Genomic DNA, 19,823 nt, shown 5'->3' on the forward strand with positions numbered 1-19,823 from the left:
AAAAAAGGTGAATTCTTGGTGAGGAATGAAAGAGGGCTGATGTGTTAATAGGTGCAGTACTTAAGGAAGCATAAGCTATAAATGTCAGACAAAAGAAAGTTGGATAATTATTATGATAAGAAACATGTAATGAAAAAACCCACACCAATTTTAATGATTTGGATTGTTACATTTATATGTTCAATATATACCAAAGTATATGAATGCATTTGTGTGGAGCAGTGGGTATTTCAGTATCTAACAGTCATCTGCCATCTAGGTTTTCCAGTTAGGAATGAATGAAACTTGCTTGAAACAAAACTTGCAATCACTGTCTAACTGACAGATTTTTTTTCCTCTGAAGAAACCACCTTCCCAGAGTTGGGATTAGATTTGTTTCAGTTAAAAGGTAATGTTTTTGCTATTAATCTCTTCTTTTTGAAGGCCTACCCTTATAAGAAAAACCAAATCTGGAAAGAAGCCAGAGTTGACATCCCTCCTCTTCTGAGAGGCATGACCTGGGCTGCTCTGTTGGGTGTTGAGGTAAGGGTGATTGGAGGCCATTTGCAGAAATTCCATTATTGGCTGAGGAAGGAATTGGGTAGGAATAGAATGGACAGGGAAGCTGGAAAGAAAGTGAAGTTTGGCATTAGAATTAGTGCAGATTGAAACAAAGGGATGCATGAAATTGTGCGAACTAAAACAGTATTCAGACTCATTCCTGATTCTGATATTTGGTGTCAGAGAATATTGGCTTTGATTGACTTTATATTTAATTTGATTAGGGGATAAAAAAATAGTGCACATCCACTAAAATTTTGCTATGGTGTGTAAATGCAACTGCTGCTTAACTTTTTTTTTTGATTTTTAAAGTTATTTTTGATAAATGCAGTTACAGTCTTCTGCCTCAACAAGCAAAAGCTGGGTAACAGTGTAAAATGTAGCAAATGTGTATTGGATAATAGTGAAATAAAATACGTCTTCCAAAGATTGGAGAAAAAATGAAATGTAATCCTTCTGGACAAAGGGCTAGAAAGGACTGTCCTAGAAATTGTCCTTGAAATGAGGACCCCTCTTACTTGATATCAATTACGTGATGACAACCCAACTTTTGCATCTGTTCTGCTTGTAATCCTCTGTCATGCAGCAAAGATGTTCTTACAGGTTACACATTCTGAGTTTTAGGATGTAGCTTAGGATGTGAACTTCTGAGTATCTTCATATGATTAAAAAAAAAAACCCGTAAGGAAAAGAGTAACTGGTGGTCAAGAGTGTGTCTTGGGAAGTGAGTGAGTTCACTTCATCAACTTAGTATCTGTACAATGAGGGCAGTCCCATAACATTAAGATGCACTTGTTAGAATACTTCCCTTGGTATTTAGACAAGAACTGGCTGTTTAAGAGTAGTGTATGTTGGTAGTATCAGTATTTAATTAATAGGCAGCCTTTTCACAGATGATGCTGAAACTTGACAGCAGCAGAGATATACTTTGAATTTAAATTGGAAGTTTCAGTTAACTTAAAAATGGAAAACTGGATGAAGTATATTCCTTCCTTTATAAGCCAGAGAAAGTGACTGGAGATAGTGGGAATACCATTGAAAGTTCTGTATATCCTGAGTTACACTCGAATGAAGAAGATTTTGTTAAAATTCAGCATTGAGAAATTCTCTGTTTGGGAAATGCACTAAAATATATATTCAGAAAAAAAAAAGTTGATAGCTGGAACACTCGATAAAAACAGCTTTTGTATATAGGTATGTGCATTTACGATATGCTGTTACATTAGTAAGGGCTTTCTATTTTGAAATATTCTTCCACATTTAGGGTGCCATTCAAGCAAAATATGATGCCATTGATAAAGACACACCGATTCCTACAGACAGACAAGTAAGACCTCCAGTTTTTACCGAATATTGTTGCCTGAAGTAAATCAAAGATCTTTTCAACCTGTGGGTATCATTTTGTCTATTACAGCAGATGTGGTTGATAATAGCAGAAGGTTTCCCCTGCCCTCTAAGCTTTCTCATGCTGTTGCAAGAATCTTGCAAAACAGTTTGGGACCATTAGTTTAACTCAAATTAGGTTATAACCTCTGATGAGCAAAAATCTTCTTTCAGAATCATGTTTCTCTTGCAACAGCAAGCAGTATAATAAGCAGTATTACTGGTGTGTTGTTATATGTTCTGTCTTTATCAATTCTTTTTTTGGGCCCCTTGGACCTGATGCCAGATAGCGTCAAGTACGCTGACATTCTGAACAGTAAGATGAACTGTACAGAAATGGGTTCTTGAGCCATTAAATTCTCCAAGAAGTACTACCAAATGTAAATAATCTTCACAAGGAACAGCTGTTCCATCAGATGGCTGAATTAAATAGATTCCATCAAGTTTTCTGAGGTCTCTGATTATATTATCCTGTAGAAAAAAAGGGGTGCTAGCACCTGAAACTAGCAGAGAAGTTGAGTTAGAAAATGCTACAGTTGTAATCTGCTGTTGTTTTGTTTTTAGAAAGTCTGCTTTTATTTATTTAAAAGCAGCTCTCTCTCCGACCCAGTTCAGTTACTGATCTGAGAGCAGTGGGCGAAACAGACTGATTTTGATGATGATGATCTGACTTCGGTTGTCTGGCTAACTTCCACCACTGCCATCTGTATTATTACACAACTGCTGTAGTACTATTTCATTTACCCTGGTTTCTCTGTACATTGTGTATTTGACTGTGATACAGATTGAAGTTGATATTCCTCGTTGCCATCAGTATGACGAATTGCTGTCATCACCTGAGGGTCATGCAAAGTTTAGACGTGTATTGAAGGCCTGGGTTGTTTCCCATCCTGATTTGGTATACTGGCAAGGTGGGTTTGAGTAATTAGCAAGACATTAATGGGAAAGCTATGTCTAAAAAAAAAACAACCGAACAAAAATCTTACTTGGAGGACTTCCTTTTCCTCTCTTTTGAAGAATGACTAGGTGAATTACTGAAAATTTAGTTCCTAGTGATTTATATTTAATTTGTAATGCCAAATTGACTGCCTCTTCCATATGCTCTTCAGAAATTTTGATCATTTCAAAAAAAAAAAAAAAAAAGAGGAGTCTGTTTCTTTCTGCTGATCAGTTCAGAGATAGTGCTGCAGAAGTTATTGGGCAATTTCATAGGACTGTGAATTGGATTTCTTGAAAACCGTGACAAAATAGTCAATTCAGCACTATCATTTTAACAAGTTTAAATCGTCTTTGTTTGCATGTGTTGATTGCATACTTGTTCTCTGCATTGTGTGCAGCCTGGCGTTGCAGGTGTTACAAAAGTATGCAAAATGTCACGGTTAAGTTATTGTGTTGAATAAGATAAATTCATTAAATGAGATCTTTATGACGTTTCTTCATGGCTCTTCCCTCTTTAGGCCTCGATTCTCTTTGTGCACCATTCCTATACTTGAACTTTAACAATGAAGGTGAGCACTTTTTTCTGCTGGGAGTGAGGGGAAGCACCACCTGTTCATCTAGTTGTCTGCAGATATTTGTGCACCACATATTTATGAAAGAATTCTGTAACTGAAAGGGAATTTTGAAGCTGATTTTGCTATGACTCAAAAGAAGTGATCACAAATAGCTATATAAAAACATGCATATATAAAAGATATGCATATTTAGTACTTCTGCTTCTCAGTGCAGCTCTGGATTAGCCTTTGGTAATGTGAATGTATTTTTTGTTAACCTATCATAACCATTAACCGTACAGATGAGCAGTATTCAGAAAAGTTGGTGTTGGTCTTAAGTGTCTAAAAGGTAATCAGAGATCAGCTTTGGACTGTGAGTTCTTCAGAACAGGCCTAGTCCAACTTTCTATGTTCTTGTACGCAACTTTTTCGTAACATGTTTGGGTGAAAGATAGTTTCTCAGGACAGTAACTCTTACAGTGGGCCTACTGTGCACCTTTACATATTTCTATCAACAGATCCCAAACACATCCATGTGGTTTGATTCTGTAACTGTTTTTTTTGTTACTGAAGCAAAGTATGATAGTGAAAACTGCAATTCCTTGTGTCCTGGTTTATGAGTTTAATTGAAAACAGATAATTAAATGGTGGTTTCAATGCCAGAAAATTTGCCAACTTGAATTCATTTCTAAGGAATGCTATAAATATGATGCTTCGCTTATCATTTCCAAAATGATGAACTACTTATTACAGTTTCTATTCTATCTCTTACTAAGACTTCTTGTCAAATCAGTGGTTTAACAACATGGCTAAGAGTTGTATTAAAATAGGTAGACTATCTCTCAGCCAAATTCTTAGAAATTAATGAAGGGCTAAACATTATGTTCTTATCCTCTAATCTCCACGTGGTATGTTTGTGAAGAGCTGCTGAGAAATGTTTTAATAGTATTCCACTGTTGGTTTCCTGTGAATTCTGTCTTCAGACTCTGAGCTGAAGAAGGGGACCAGATGAGAGTCTCGTGGGGATGTAGACTGGGTCTAAATTCTATGGGAGAAAACAGAAGAATGCAACAACGCAGTTGTCTGAAACTGTACCTTCCAAAGCTTTGTTCCATCAGGGAGCTTCCCTTTTCAATACAAACATCACTATGGCTTTGTCACTATATGGGAAGTGCTGAGTCATGGCCTGAACCTCTGATGGATCACCTGAGGTGAACACTGAGTCAGCCAGAGGAGCACAGCTGAAGGCAATTCACCTGTGCTGCTGGAAGGGGTGGAGCCTGGCTGCACCCCTCCTAGACCTATTGAAGAGCTGGCTACCAGTGGGGAAGGATCTCTTCTGGAGATCTGCTCTGCTGGTGTTTTGTGGGTGAGCCCAGGATAGGGGTAAGCTTTCTGTTTATTCTCTTTTGTTATCATAGTCTGCTCTGCCTAACTCTCTTGTTTATTTTGTGATTATAACATCCTAATATTCTTTGATTATACAGTCACTAAGAATTATGGAAAGAAATTGGGAACAAAGAGCATCCAACCAGATTTGTCTTGTTTACTTAAGTGATAATAGAAGCTTTTAAAATTCATTAGAGAGCGTTGTGCACTTCCTATGTTCCTTTACAATCATTTTTCTTTATGGTTTGATTTTAATATATGTGTCTTTTATCTGCTTAATAATAAGCACTTGTATTTCTATCTCTGTATTTGTTTTTTCTAATTTTTTTTCAGCTCTGGCATATGCTTGCATGTCTGCTTTTATACCCAAGTATTTGTATAACTTCTTTCTGAAGGATAATTCTCATGTTATCCAAGGTAAGTGCCTTTAATTTTTTTATTTGTTCTAAGGGGGCTTGAATTAAGTCTGCATTTGTAAATACACTTTTTCAAGTGGTTACAAATGAGGAATGTGCTGTCGAAATATTCATCTATGTATTTCAGAAGATTATGTGAGATTAAAAAGAAAAACAAAAAGCAAAAAACACCACCAACTGTGCAAGGAAAGTAGGAACAAGATAAACAGGTAAATGCTTGGGCTTAGAACAATGTTGTTTGCGCATGAAGGTTGAAAAAAAAGCTCCATTTGTTTCCAAGTTGAGCATCAATTGATTTTGCGAAGTTATAAGGTGAGGAGAAGGTCCTTGCAATGCTATATGATTAAAAACTGAACAGCATGATTTTAATCATATGAATGTTACAGGAGCTATCTTTACAGTGAGGGACAGTAAAGAGCAGGAACAGTACAAGTTCGAAACTCCTCAGAAATTGGTGTTCGGTTACTTGGAGACTAGAGAAGAATTTCTTATTGAAAAGAATACAGGACAGGATTTGGTATCCATGAGGAAAAATGTTGCATAATTGGGTCTTCAACAGCTCTGCAGGTGTCTCAGAGAAGTCCAAACAAGGAGATAAATGTCTGTTCTACCTAAAAATGAATTGTAAATATCAAGAAGATACAATGAAGGAGTTTTCTGGAACTGTTAACTCACCTTGCTACTGTCTGTGTTGGTTAGATAATTAGTCTTGTAAACAACTTTTAAGAACAGAAAGAATCTGTTTGAAAAGCTGTGGCTTTATCTTTCCAACTTAAAGGAAGTTAAGTGGTTGTCAAACTCTGAAGGAGGTTCCTAATGTTTATTGCAACTTACCTTGAGGACTTGGGCATCTTTTTCCTTCAAGTATTATTTGCAGTAGGTCTGTGACTTGTTCCCTTTGTGTTCTTACAATGGGAATATTGTTTCTCAGTTCTCTTGAGATAGCATCGCAGCTTTTAACATTTCTAAACCTAATATAATTATTCTATAGAATGATTGTTCTTAACTTTGTATGCTCAAAACTGGAAGCAGAGTAACATTCCCTGTCTGTCCTCCTTCACTCAGCTTGATGTCTCAGCCCTAATTACTCTGTGCTTGAGAGCATAGAGAAAAAGCAATTGCCATCTGTTTTGAAATTGCAGTGTTACTGACTCTTCATCTTCCTTCTAACAAGGCACATCACAATAGGAACAAAACTAAGAGGTTAGAATAAATAGAGAAGTCTGTAGGTGTCTCTGTTCTGTTGTCTGTTTCTGTTCCAATTAAAAGCAAGCGTTAATTAGACAACTTAATTAAATTGTACCCTTCAGCATGATGTGCTGTGCTGACGATCTTATTACATTTTATCTTTACAGTAAGTATTTTCCCCTTTATTCCAGAGAAGACAAATTAAGAGGTTACTGATGATGCAGGTGCTACCTTAAAACCTCATTGACTTCTGGATGACAAAACTTAACTATTGAAAATAAATACAATTGTTGCAATCAAGGAGTATTTCACTCAGTTTGGGTCTTAAAATTCTTGAAATATTCTTGTTCTAACTTCCATCAATATCTTGTGCCTTGTATTCACACAAAAAGTCTAAATTTTTCTTTTTAAGAATGTGCCCTTTCTTTCCTACAGCTACTATACAAAACAACAGGATGTTCTGGCTTGTGTTTTTGACAGTGATCTTGAATTTGTTTGTTATTTCAGAGTATCTAACGGTGTTTTCTCAGATGATTGCATTCCATGATCCAGAGCTGAGCAACCACCTTAATGAAATTGGTTTCATTCCTGATGTAAGTGCTGAGCATTCTTATAAATATTGCTCAAAGTAAAAGAAGGAAAAATCAGCACAGTTAGGATGAGATGCTTTGCAAAACTGTCTTGGCAGCAGTTTACCTGGAGATTTGCTTATTAATGAGATTTTCTGGATATGTTGTTAAAATGGTTAAGTATTGATTATTGTTTTAGGTACCTCAGTCCTTGCCCTTTTGTTAACATGGTACAATACAAATATCACTAATAAGTAGTTTTAACTTTGACCTCAAAATATATATGTAATTTGTTTTAAAAAATTTGGACTAGTATACAAAGAAGAACGTGGCTGAGAATGGCTAATAGAAATTTTTCTACCATCTAATTAAATGCAGTTGTTTAACTCAACAGACACATTGATTTGCAAATAATACGAAAAGCACGTACAAGTGATGGTTAATCTGTAGATATGTCAGATTCTGGAAAATGCTTAGCAATCACTTGTTGGAATCTATCAAAAACATTGGAAAGATTATAGCTTGTATGCAGGTTTTATTCCTTCATTTAAGGTGGAGAAAAACGGAAACTGTGGCCATATCCAAAATGTAGTAGAGAGGGCTATAATGAAAAAAAATAAAACAAGGCCTTCTTTATAGGGCCCCGCTTTTATCTATTGCAGTAAACAGGGAAACTTTTTATCTTCATTTAGAGCCAAGTATAGTCTAGAAAGCCAGCATAATGCTCTCAGGTGGGAAGGCCAAGCCTATGAAAATCATTTCTTGCATGCTCTGGGTAAACTTGCTTCAGAATGGGCTGATGCTCATTAGTACTGTTTGCAAAGATTGTAATGGGAAGAAAACGTATATACCTTTCACTTCTAAAGGCCTTTGTGATGTAATAATGTTTATAATATAAATGTAAAAGTTACTGTGGCATTTAAAGAAGCAAAAGCAAAACCCAATGTATTGCGATATAATCTGAGGTGTTTAGAAGCTGTGTGTACTGCTAATAATCCACATCTGAGGAGGAAAAGGCTGAAGATGAGAGAATGGTGGGGAGTTGAGAGGATATTCACATTTTGAAAGCATGTAAATTTGAGGGCAGAATAAAGAACGTGGGTAAGTTACTGGGGGAGAATCAAGTTTGCAGCATCACCTGCAAATGTAAATGCACCTGATGTTTATTTGCTCTAATAAATTTTCAAAATGCAAGTCAGATGGAATAGTTAAAAAATCACCTTTTTGGGTATATTTTCTATTTTGTTTCAGGGTGGCTGTTAGACAGCATGTAGTCAAACGTGAGCCTTGTATCCTAAGTGTTATAGCCTAGAAGAGGGTATGAGTGGGTAATGCAACAAATAATTGCAAAACAGGAGTATGATTAAAAATAAAAATGAAGAATTCTACATTTGAATACCAATGCTAATTCTAAAATTAACACTGACCTCTGAAGAGAAGTTGTCCTTTCTAAATCCTGTCATTAAAAAAGAAAAGTTGTTTTGCCTTCCAGATTATTGGGAGAGGGTTTTTTGTACCTCTTACTGCACAGGATCTGTCAAGGTGAAGGATATGCACTTTGGTAATGAGATCTGAACCTGAGTTTTGTGCTTGAGTACTAATCCTATCAAAGTAAACTCTGATTAATCTTTCATCATCGAAATGCAGGCTCGTGCTGCAGGGAAGATTGTGTTTCCTGGCACCCTTCCCATTTGCTTTGGGTCATGTAGCTCTCAGAATATTGAACAGTACTGAAACTCCAATAATTGTGAATATTGTTAGCTGATGTGGTGCCTGGATTAAGTACATTGCAGTGGCTTGTGTGATTTATGTGTAAATAGAGAGCTAGGTATGGTGAATCTTTTAGTTCTTTGCTCGCTCTCCAGCAGCTGATAATCTCCACCGCTCTGTATAATATTTTATAGCCTCTGTTCTATATTCTACTGAATAATTCTGACATAGAAAGCAGACTATTTTAAACAAGAAAAAAATGCTACTTTACTAAAAGGGTAGCTGTAGGCATAAATTATTGTAAATAGCTTTCACCTGCCAATTATGGCTGCTAGGTGCGGTTGTTAGCAGGCCAGTGAAGGAGATGACAAAGTCTGGTTGCAGTTGCTTAATAAGCTGCTGTCTCCGGCTTAGTTTTCCTTTGGTGATGTGCAGGAGGTGCTGTTAGTATGGCTTCATCTAACTGAACTGAAAATCCCGTGGTTGAAGTACTTCATCTCCATTTGTCTCTTCTGTTACTGTTAGCTAGTGGTGAATGTAGGGGAGAGATTTTTTTGCTTGTATTTTGATCTTATGAGAAAAGTGATTGTTCTTCGAATTCTGCATAGGTGCGTGTAGGTAGGTAGAATCTAAATTTAGAAATTGGTCTCAAATTGCATTACTTTGGCATCCCTAGATGTCAAAACATTTGTGCCTTTCTGTAGCAGTTGAACATAGAATTATCTAATAGGCTTGAGGTATGTTGCATGCATTGTGAAGGCAGAACCCTTCAATGAAATGAAGAGCATTTTATTCCTTATAAGCATATAGTAAAATAAATGTTATGTACTCACATAGTAAACATGAAGTATGTTGGCATCTTCAGTGCTTTGGAAATTCAGATCTTCAGTATTAAATAATGCATAGTTTCACAGTAGCTTTCTTACCATGTTCATAACAAGCTCCTGGATTGTGGCCTACAAGTAGGCCACGTTATTGTTACAGACTTTCAAAACAGTAAGAGACTTGTGGTTATTTCTTAACACTCTCTAGGATCTCCTCCAACAAATACTAGTGTGCATTTTTGCCTTGCTTGCTCTTCTGAATTGTCTTTAGAAACAAAAGCCTCTCAACCTGAAGTCTTTGAAACTACTGCCTTTACAGCAGAAATCTCATCTTCTATAGATAAAAACATGTAAAGCTCATCTTCCAGAGGAGGAGTCAAAGAATGAAATAATGCAGAGAGAAATAACAGTAATTTATCATGGAAAAGGCTTTCATTGGGATTTGAGGAGGTTTGAGTTTCTAGTTCAGAAATAGATTGTTTACCTACTGTTATGACCCAACTTAAGTCTGTTGAAAAGCATTGAACTGAGTCTTCAAGCTCTGATTTTGAGCAGTTTGTCATAGCAGCACACTACTGGAGCTTCAGCTAGGTTTAATGGAAAAAACTGAGAATGAAACAAAGTGGGAGAAGAGATTTCACATTTAACTAAAAACATTGTGATGGCTTTTATTCAAATTGTTCTTCGTATGTAAGAGATGTCCTGGTACTTAATTGAAAGTACCAAAGAACTCATATGTTACTAGCAAAGCAAAATGATAATTACAGCACTGCTGATCTTAAGGTCGCTCTGAAAAAAAAATGAAGTAGTGACTTTAAAGGCTTTCATTTTAATGTGACTTTTTCCCAGGCTGTTCTAGTAGTTCAAATGCTGCTTTAAAAAACTCAGTGTGGTCAGGAAATATGTGATGTTAAGTGTGAATGAAAGTCACAACCTTATTATGTGTCATGGTTCTGTAGTAAAGATTTGGAAACTTTTTTTTTTTTTTTTTACTACAGAAGCATGGCAAAATGCTGTTCTAGCTAATGATCGCTAGAGGGCAGTATGTACTAATACTATATTAAAAACGCTGTCATTTCTCTAAAAATATTTTGTATCCTGTTTATTTGAGGACTTCATGTCTTTGCAGTTCTTTTTCTCATCTTTGTTTTTCAGTTTGACTTGCATGGTGAAATAATACTAATGTTGTCTCTACTTTGCTTTCTCAGTAATATTAATCATAACCTCTTCGGGTTTGCATAGACCTTCTTATCATGGAATATTACATTTTTGAAAATAAGACAAGAAAATCTCAAAAAATGTTTACCCGATACCTTCTAACTTAAATAGTTTGACTTTTCATATTACCATTGATAGGTTTAGTAAGGATGATTTAGAGCGAAGAAGTGCTTTGCCTTGTAGTTACCTTTTAATAATATCTTCACTATTTCAGTTTTGGTGGCTCTTCTTGTATTTTTCTATATGCATTCGAGATACAGATGTCTGTGTGTGAAATTAGGAGCAAGTATGGAGCTGCTTAGCATAAAATATTGTAATCAGATGTATGAGAAGAGGAGCATTAGGCTTATTTTTCCTGCTATATGGAAAGCAGTATAATGCATACAGGTAAGCAGGTAAATGGGAATTTGTTGATTACAAACACCACAGGGCATATTTCAGGGAAACAGGGTGTTATTCCACAGATAGACATATACTGAAAGCGTTGCAGAGATGTACGTAGGGTAACAGGAGTGTATAATGAATCTGAAATAATGGCATATAGTGATTTTTTTTTTGAACCTTTAAAATCGTTTGGAAGATTGTAGGCTAAGCAAAGTCTGTTCATCATAGCTTGTAGTTTTATGTGTAGTACAGTTTAGATGCTATTAGATACTCAAATGAAAGTGTGGAACTCAAAGTTAGAGCGCTGTGCTGGGGAACCTTTCTGCATGTGTGTGTGTATCATTTCATCAGTGCCAGAGTCCAGTTAGGAGTTGATGGAATAAGAAGTCATTTGTTAACATAGTATCGATTATATTTTCTGCTGCTCATTTGCTTACTTCCAGGGCAAGCTTAATAGGAGTACTAATTTGCACTTTTTATGAGCTAAAAAGTAATATATTAAGCTTTATGTCTAACTATAAATCTTCAGAAATGGGAAACAAAGCACATGAGCTGTGCAGCTGAATAAAATTTAACAAAGATAGACTTATTCTTGCATTTGTAATGTGTTGGGACTTTCTGTAGGGTGATGTGTGATGAAAATAGATTTTATTGCTTTCAACCCACTAAATGCTTCATTAAAGATTAAGAAACTCTAAAGGAGTCACAAATGACTATCTGTTCTAACACATTCTGAATGTTTTGTATGTGGTGTAGTAGGTATTCTGGCAGAAAGCTTGCAGAAACTTTGTTTTCTGTAGCCATTACAGCAGCAGAAGTTGGACAGTCTCAGAGTAACATAAGTGGAACCTCAAATTCTTCAGATGGCACGTTGTCCTTAAAGGTCATCTTATGCACTTACGTGGTTTTAATTTGTTGGTAACAGGCATTGTATGCTTGAGTGACTTTGGAGAATTTAACTTGTTACTTCCTTTCAATAAGAAGTAGACAGCTGAATACATGCCAGCATATGCAAAAGATGTAGATACCATTCCTTTTTCTTTTGGAAGTTGCGATTTGCACGTTTACTTGTTCATAATAAAAAATATTTTTTTCTGAGTCAAAAAGGTACCTTGAATCAAGTTGTTTTATGCTTTATTCAGGCACTCTTCGCTAATTTTTATTTAGCAGCATAGAGTAAGGGGAGAACTGTGGCAGTTTGAAGGAGCAGCTGGGCATAATGCTAATGGTCTTTGTTTTCACTAGAGGATCACAAAACAATAATGTGGAAGGAATGAGAATGGTGACTTGGGGTGAAAAACACTTCTTTTGATGCTCAGGGACATGATTTAGCAGAGGGTTGTTAGAGTAGTTTGGTTAGGTCGTGGTTGGACTTTTCCAACCTGAGTGATTCTATGATTCTATTGTAGTAGTTTCGCCACTCCAGTTATTTCTTGTTTTAAATGTGTTAATGTTAAGCATTGCAATTTTTATTGACCTAAGCAAAAAACTTAGATCTTAAAAAAACATGTTTTTTTTCTCTTCCCTCCTGCCGTGTCCCACCTTCTGCAGCTCTATGCTATTCCGTGGTTTCTTACAATGTTTACACGTGAGTATACTTTTTCCAGTTAAATGTTGAATTTATTAAGGATAATTTTTCTCACTTTGTCAGATTAACCCTTCGTAATTGATGTGATGTGTGTCATTTAAAAGGTCCTTTGTAATTTGCAGGGTGAACTTATGACTTGAGACTCGACAGTCCATGTCTCATTGTACTTTCTGCTCTTCCTTGAGCAGATAATTTCGGCTTTCTTATTTCTGAAAAAGAACTATATTAAATTTGAACTGGATTTTGTTATGCATGCGGTACTTAAGAAATGTGAAATGTAAGAATTTATCTACTGGGTAAAATTACAACAATATTAAGATACACCTTCCCTCACTCTGCTAAGTTCTGGAATGTGGAATTTATTTATTTATTTTTAAGGCCAGCAGAACAAGCTTTATGTTGTTGCACTTTACCACGCTGTGGTATTTGTTCATGAATATTCGGAGCAAAAAGAGCTTTCTGATTTGGTGAGCTGTCAACAAAAGACATGGGAGTTAGTAAAGCAATTTGTGATTTTCTTTCCTCAAATACCTAATGTTTCTTCTTTTCATGTCAACATTAGCAGATTACTTCTCTGAAATATCAGAGGATTTGATGTGAGGTTCTCAATTGCATTTGACAGAGTTCTTGACTGTGAAGCACTAGCTGATGCAGTTGCCCATTCTTTGAAAATCCTGTTATGAGAATTGCTACCTCTGAAAATCTGAGGAGGTGGTTATCTTGGCAATGAATTAAAACAAAATTTTAGAACTTTGTAGTTGAAGGATAGTGTGTTTCAGGACAGCTACCTTTTCACGTTATATTTCAAGTGATGCTGTTTTTGTTAGGCCTTGATGCCTGTCTGTCTCATTCTCTCAGTTCTTGCTCTATTCTGCCCACTTCCTCAGTTAGTTTTAAGTACCTGAGCTTATTGATTCGCTCATTAATGTCTTCATGCTGCTGGAAGTAACTGATGCGTACTTCTTCATGCATAGTTATACTATACCAGAAGGAAAAGAAATTGCCTAATTTCATGTGTGTTTGAAATGTGAAAGCCTATATACTTCAAAGCATTTAATAAAGAAAGAAAATACTGATTGTTTCTGGAATAGTCTGTCTATGTATGAAAATAAACCTGTACTTAAAAAGGTTTTCTTATTTGCTCTGAAATAAAAAAGAAATTACCTTAGATAGGAGAGGAAAATATGTATGACTGCCTAAGAGTGTTTATATTAATTTTGCTGTTTTGTGTGTGTATGTGTCTGTTCATTATGCAGATGTCTTTCCTTTGCATAAAATTTTTCACTTGTGGGATACATTACTGCTTGGAAATTCCTCCTTCCCATTCTGCATAGGGGTGGCTATACTTCAACAACTGAGGGATCGTCTTCTCGCAAATGGATTCAACGAATGCATTCTCCTTTTCTCAGACTTACCAGGTATAGAAGAAACTTTTTCTTTTCCCTTTGTGCTTTCATCTGAATATGTACTACAAATCTTTCATGTGTTGAAATAATGTTAGACTTAAGTGAACTCCCTCTCCCTGTGTGTAGTGCCTACCTGCAACTTGACCAAGTTAGCAGAAGTCCTTTTGCTGTCATCACCAAGAATTGGGTAAGATCCCTGTCATTGCCTAGGGAAAGTTGCAACAGTTCCTTGTGAAATTTAGAGCAATCTTAAATAATTCATAAGCTACTGTTTGTAGACGTAATACATCGAGACAAAATGCAGATAGCAGGATCACTTAGTGAAAAAAAAGTATTGGAGTTCTTAACTGTACCTTACCACTTTGATGCCGATACAAGCATGTTTTCCTTTAAAAAACAAAGTTCTGCTATGAAAACAGTTAATATAAAATTAATATATTATGAAAATCAGTGTAGGTGATGTTGGTGCTTTAAATCAGATTGCGTTTGAAATGTATGGCTCTCAAAATAACCCTAAAAAGCCAGATAGAAGGCTACATGAGCACTGTTGTTGACTTATCAAATGCAAGTACAAACAAGTGTTCCATCTGCTATTATAAAAAAAAAATTGCAGTTAACCGTCAAGTCTGACTCTTACTCTTGGCCCATTCAAGTGTAAAATTGGGAATTAGCCGTAGTCTCCTAGAACATAAACTCTGAATTTTGCTGTAATTTCATTCCTTTAAGAAACAGGCACTCTTCTAGGGTTTGTGCTGTGAACCATTGTCTATACCCACACTTGTAAGGGGGACAGAAACTATACGTATCACTATGCAAAGAGGAGAAACTTAGTTTTCTTCATAAGTCAATCACAGTTCCAGATTTTAGGAGCAATAGCGTCATTCATAATTTTGATGTGCTTTAGTAGTATTTATTTCTAACAATATTGTAGTGTTGTTCATATAGATTTCCTAATATTTGTCAAAATAATTGGCTAATTAGGAACATGATAAAATCCCTCTATTGTAATAATGTCTCAAAACCTGTTAAAAATGTCTTAAACCCTGTTGAGGATGTACAAAGGGGATATTTCAGCAACTGCAAACACTTAAAATTAAATTTTTTAGAACATTGTTACCTATTTGACGTGCAGGAGAATATGGCAGGGGAAATAGGAATGGCACTACTGACATGGTGCCAACATGAGAAGCAGGACTCTGCTTTCAGACCAGTGCTGACCTCTACTGTTCGGTTGTGGCTGCATCTGCTGTATAAATTCTACAGCCTAGATGGCCATGCCATGCATTGAGGACTGGCTGCATAAGTAACTTTACTCCAAAATGTGCAATTTTTCTTATATATAATTGTTAAAATCTCAATGTTAGTCTGTGCTATTGAGTTGCATGATGTACATTATGATTATTCTAGCTTTGTTTGATTACTGAGTTTCTCACCCACTTTACCAGTCACTAGCAGCTAGCATAAGTGACAAAGTCACTAGCATCTTCGGAGAAAACAGACCAAGGTATGAAGCATTCAGATATATACAGGCATTTGCAAATGGTTGGAGGATCATGTAGACAAATTCACTGATTTGGTGCAGTGTAGGGTCTGGCAAGCAAGCAGACACTCTTTCAAATGTCCATGGAGTATAGAGTTAACTGAAACATGGAGATTTGTTTCAGATTTGAGAAAGGATGCACCAATGTAGATGATGGTGACATATGCTATAGAGAGTAAGTAGACGCAAAGCCCAGGCATGAGTCTAAACATGCTGTCATACAAGTAGATATTGCAGGATAGTTCATCTTTAAGGAATGAGGATTATTTGTGTTATCTCTACACACTTTAGGACAGTGTCTTTTTGCTGTCTTCAGACTAGCAGTGCTTTTAAGGGAAGAACTCAGCCTTAGAGCCCAGGAGAGCTAACTGTAGGAAAGAAATCTGGTACAGCTAGAAGCTACAGTAAAACTGCTGAATTGGAAATGTAGAGAATTGTCTCTGTGAGTTACAGGCATGCGGGTTTAAGCTGCTACATGTGATCAAATATATAACTATGGGAACACCACAAAAATAAATGATTCTCCAAGGAAGAGTTTGTTATATCTTTCCTTTGTAGCAACGTGCCAAAATGGTAACTCCGTGAAGGTGAAAATTGTATAAATGATTAGAATGATTATATCCAGTTCAGATACGGACTGAACACGGAAGAACAGTGGGAATTCTACACTGGCATTGTATTTTACATCATTTTTGAGTGATGTCTTTAGATACATATCTGACCACTGGGTAGCTACTGTTTTACTTTTCATTGTTTTTGTTACGAAAATACATTTTCTACCCACACCTGCAATTCATACACCTTTATCTTGCCAAAATTTCTGGTGGTTCAGTGTTTGTTTACTTAAGAGTTGGCAGACAAAAGAAACTGCATTTGTCCACCTAGCCCACATTCAGCTTGTGGTTGCATGGTGCCTATTTCCACTTATTTCACCACTTGTTGACTAACAACGTGAACTTCGAGGTTAAAAACTAACTCTGAATAGATGGGAAGAGATGCACAAAAATGTCTTCCATCTTTGAGAAATAGAAATACCAAGGCAGTAAACTGCTTTGAATAAGTTTTGGCTTTTTGTCGTGCAGTTTTGACAACATTGTATGGCTCAGATTAAGGCTCTGGGGAAAAGAGGTCATTTTTCATAAATTCAACTAAATGTCAAAATATTGATGTGTGGCTTTGTTTCAGCTAGCCTAACTTCAAAACTGTTGTCCCTTATGGAAGGGGATGTTGGAAGTTGATTTATCATGGCATTAGTGAAGCTGATCTGCTTTTTCAAATTAGTTTGTATCTGAAGAGAAACCATTTGGTTTCTGTCACATGATATGTGTTATAGTGGTGCTGTAACCATAACAAAAAAAAAACAAAAACATTAAAAACATCAAAAGGTATCAAAATTAAAAAAAAAAAAGTTTAAAAAATTGCTTTTCAGTTTTTTCTTTTTTTTTTTTTTTGTTGTAAAGGTGTAGATCAGATTAATATTTAAGGAAATATCTTTTCAGTGTATTCATCCTTGTTGTTGTGTAAGATGGCTTTTTAAGATGTGGCTGTCAGATTTTACACTGCAATCTGCGAAGATGCATATTGTCACTAAATAATGACATAGATGAAGCAGAAACATAGAAAACTAGCTGTATAGCTGCTAGTAAGTGTGGGTGGTTGGGTTTTTTTTTTTTCTGCTGTTTTTGTTTTTCTAATGGCTGACAGCCAAGGGTGGGTTGGGAGCTGGCTTTGGTACAGAAGCAGAGTAATTTGGTAGGGCACACCTCACCAAGGCTGTTTGGTTGTGTCAAACTGTACTATTGATATCATTTCACCTTTGATTATTCATTTCATACCACTTGTAGCTACATGAAAAGCATGCGGTTCTATTTATGGATTCCACTGTGGTGTGAAATGCTGGGATGGGTAAAATACTAAAGAAAAAATTCTTTATTTTGTTCATATTAGTGTTCTTGCTACTCTAGTTGGCAGTAATAGAAGAAAACAGAATATGTATCCTTCAGCAAAGAGCTGTCTAATGCTGCATTTTATCAAAGAAGAGGAAAAAATGAGTTCATCAGTAGAACTTTATCCTGATGTCTTAATCAGTATGATGCACAGCTTATGCCATTTTCTTGATAAAAGCTGTACATATTCATCGTAGCAAAAGGGGACTTGAATAATACACTTGTTAGTCATACGGGATTTCATGCACTTTTTACTCTGGAATAAAATGCAAGCACATGTAGTTAGACTAGCAAATATTTGTGGGCACAGAGAGACAAAATTTAAGCCACTTTTCTTGGAGATTTTTTCCTAGAGGTAGTGGGGAAAAATATATATATAATGGACATGCTTTGGGAAAATCTTTCCCTCTTATTTAATTTCATTAGGATTGTATGCCAACTGCCTCAGGATCAGTGCTTAGAAAGCAAGAATGCTGTATATTTTTCTTTCCTTAGTTATGGGAAATGCTGCTGGCAGAGCAAGGTGCTGATAGGATATTTGCTAATATTTTTGCTGAGCTGAATGTTTGCCTGTACAGTTATTCCCTATGATCTTTAGTTCTTTAGTAATTAAGGAGTATTTTATATTGAGCTGCACAAATAGAATTAACCAGTCTTGTCAAGGTGACTTTCCAGGATGTTGGGAGTAGCAAAACTCAGTACCGTTTTTCAGTGTGGAAACAGAGTAGAATTCACTGGGGTGGGTTTGTTGAGCCGTTGCTGTGCTTAGGCAGAGCTGAGAGGTGAGCTCTGGAAAGTACTGCAGTGTTAACATTAAAATGTGCGTTAGCAGCACATATCTACGTTTTCATAGATACACTTATGGTGTGTTTTTAAATCCAGCTTTGTTAATAGTTACACACATAACTACTTAAATACAAGATTGGAATGGCGGTGTAGTCTGAGAACCAGCAAAATCTTTTTGTAAGAGTGAGGAATAAGGTGACTTTAAGGGAGTTCTCAGCTCTCTTGCTGTTTTGAATATCTGATGGGTTCCTTTACTTTCCAGTGTTCAAAGAATTTAAACTCTTGCTTTTTAATTTGCATCTGACTTTTGGTTCTACCTAAATTTCTTTTTTCTTTTATTTCTTTCCTCTAGTAAGAGCTATATTCTAGTACAATCAACAGAAGGAACAAAGCTAATCATGGAGAACTAATACAAGATTTGTACATAAAGCTAAGACTTTGTTGGTATTGCAAGCTCAGAACACATTTCAGGACTAGATTGCTAGCAGGTTGTTCAGGAAGGGCAAATATCCCAACTGTGAAAAGCTCACATTGTAAGTGAAGAATACTGTCTTATTTTCTGAATTGTGATAAATGGACTAAGTACACAGGGTGCGTCATGTGAAACTTTTGAGAAGTCTAGACAAGTATCTGCAGGGCATATGTTAGTCACATTCGATTTGACTTCTGAGCCAGGCAAGTATTTTTGGTAAAATCTGAAGGAATAATTGCTAACATCATGGAAAAGCTATAGCTTTGGTTTTCTTACTTTGTTTAACTGAACTAAAATGTAATTAACATGAAGCTGTAGTGTATGTATTCTGTGAACAAAAACATGTTGACTGAATCTTTGTTAATCTTCACTATGTCTGTGTGCATATTTGAGCTCACATTTGCATGAGAATGCAGAAGTTCTTCATCTCACAGAATCACAGAATCACCCGGGTTGGAAGGGACCCCAAGGATCATGTAGTTCCAACCCCCCTGCCTAGCAGGGCCACCAAACATGCACATTCAGATCAGGTTGCCCAGGACCCCGTCCAACCTGGCCTTAAACACGTCCAAGGACGGGGCATCCACAACCTCTCTGGGCAGCCCGTTCCAGGGCTTCTAACAAGTTCTTCCTCTAAGCTGATCCCTGGTATCTTGCAAGCATGTCCTTTTGTACATTTTCTGAGCAGTGAAGTTATGTTCTTCCTTACTATTTGGCTATATTCATCCTTACTCTTACAGTGTATCTTACTTTTTGCACAGCAGCATGCATCTGACTATTTCCATTTTACAGTGTTGATTTTAGCCATTTCTGTCACTAACCTGTATCCTAAAGTTATGTTATGGCTGGTTCAGATGTCTTGTACATCTTGTGGGATTGTAGAAACTTTTGCCATGTGCTCTGGCACACTTCATATAATTCTTTAAAACAATTTTCTGTTGGAGCATAACAATGAACCAAACTAGTCCAAG

General features: G+C 36.2%; 1 protein-coding gene across 4 annotated transcripts in view; it reads left to right on the plus strand.

Annotated features, from left to right (window-relative positions):
* TBCK (TBC1 domain containing kinase) overlaps positions 1-19,823 on the plus strand; it is an 88,490-nt gene that overhangs the window by 37,259 nt on the left and 31,408 nt on the right. For all 4 annotated transcript variants that reach the window (XM_048941113.1, XM_048941112.1, XM_048941111.1 and 1 more), the window contains exons 15-22: positions 424-522; positions 1,805-1,867; positions 2,708-2,834; positions 3,381-3,431; positions 5,139-5,222; positions 6,917-7,002; positions 12,666-12,702; positions 13,959-14,120. In XM_048941113.1, coding sequence (XP_048797070.1) covers positions 424-522; positions 1,805-1,867; positions 2,708-2,834; positions 3,381-3,431; positions 5,139-5,222; positions 6,917-7,002; positions 12,666-12,702; positions 13,959-14,120 — 709 coding nt within the window. The remainder of the gene's footprint in view (positions 1-423; positions 523-1,804; positions 1,868-2,707; positions 2,835-3,380; positions 3,432-5,138; positions 5,223-6,916; positions 7,003-12,665; positions 12,703-13,958; positions 14,121-19,823) is intronic.

This window comes from Lagopus muta, chromosome 4 (genome assembly GCF_023343835.1).
Source record: "Lagopus muta isolate bLagMut1 chromosome 4, bLagMut1 primary, whole genome shotgun sequence".
Lineage (NCBI taxonomy): Eukaryota > Metazoa > Chordata > Aves > Galliformes > Phasianidae > Lagopus > Lagopus muta.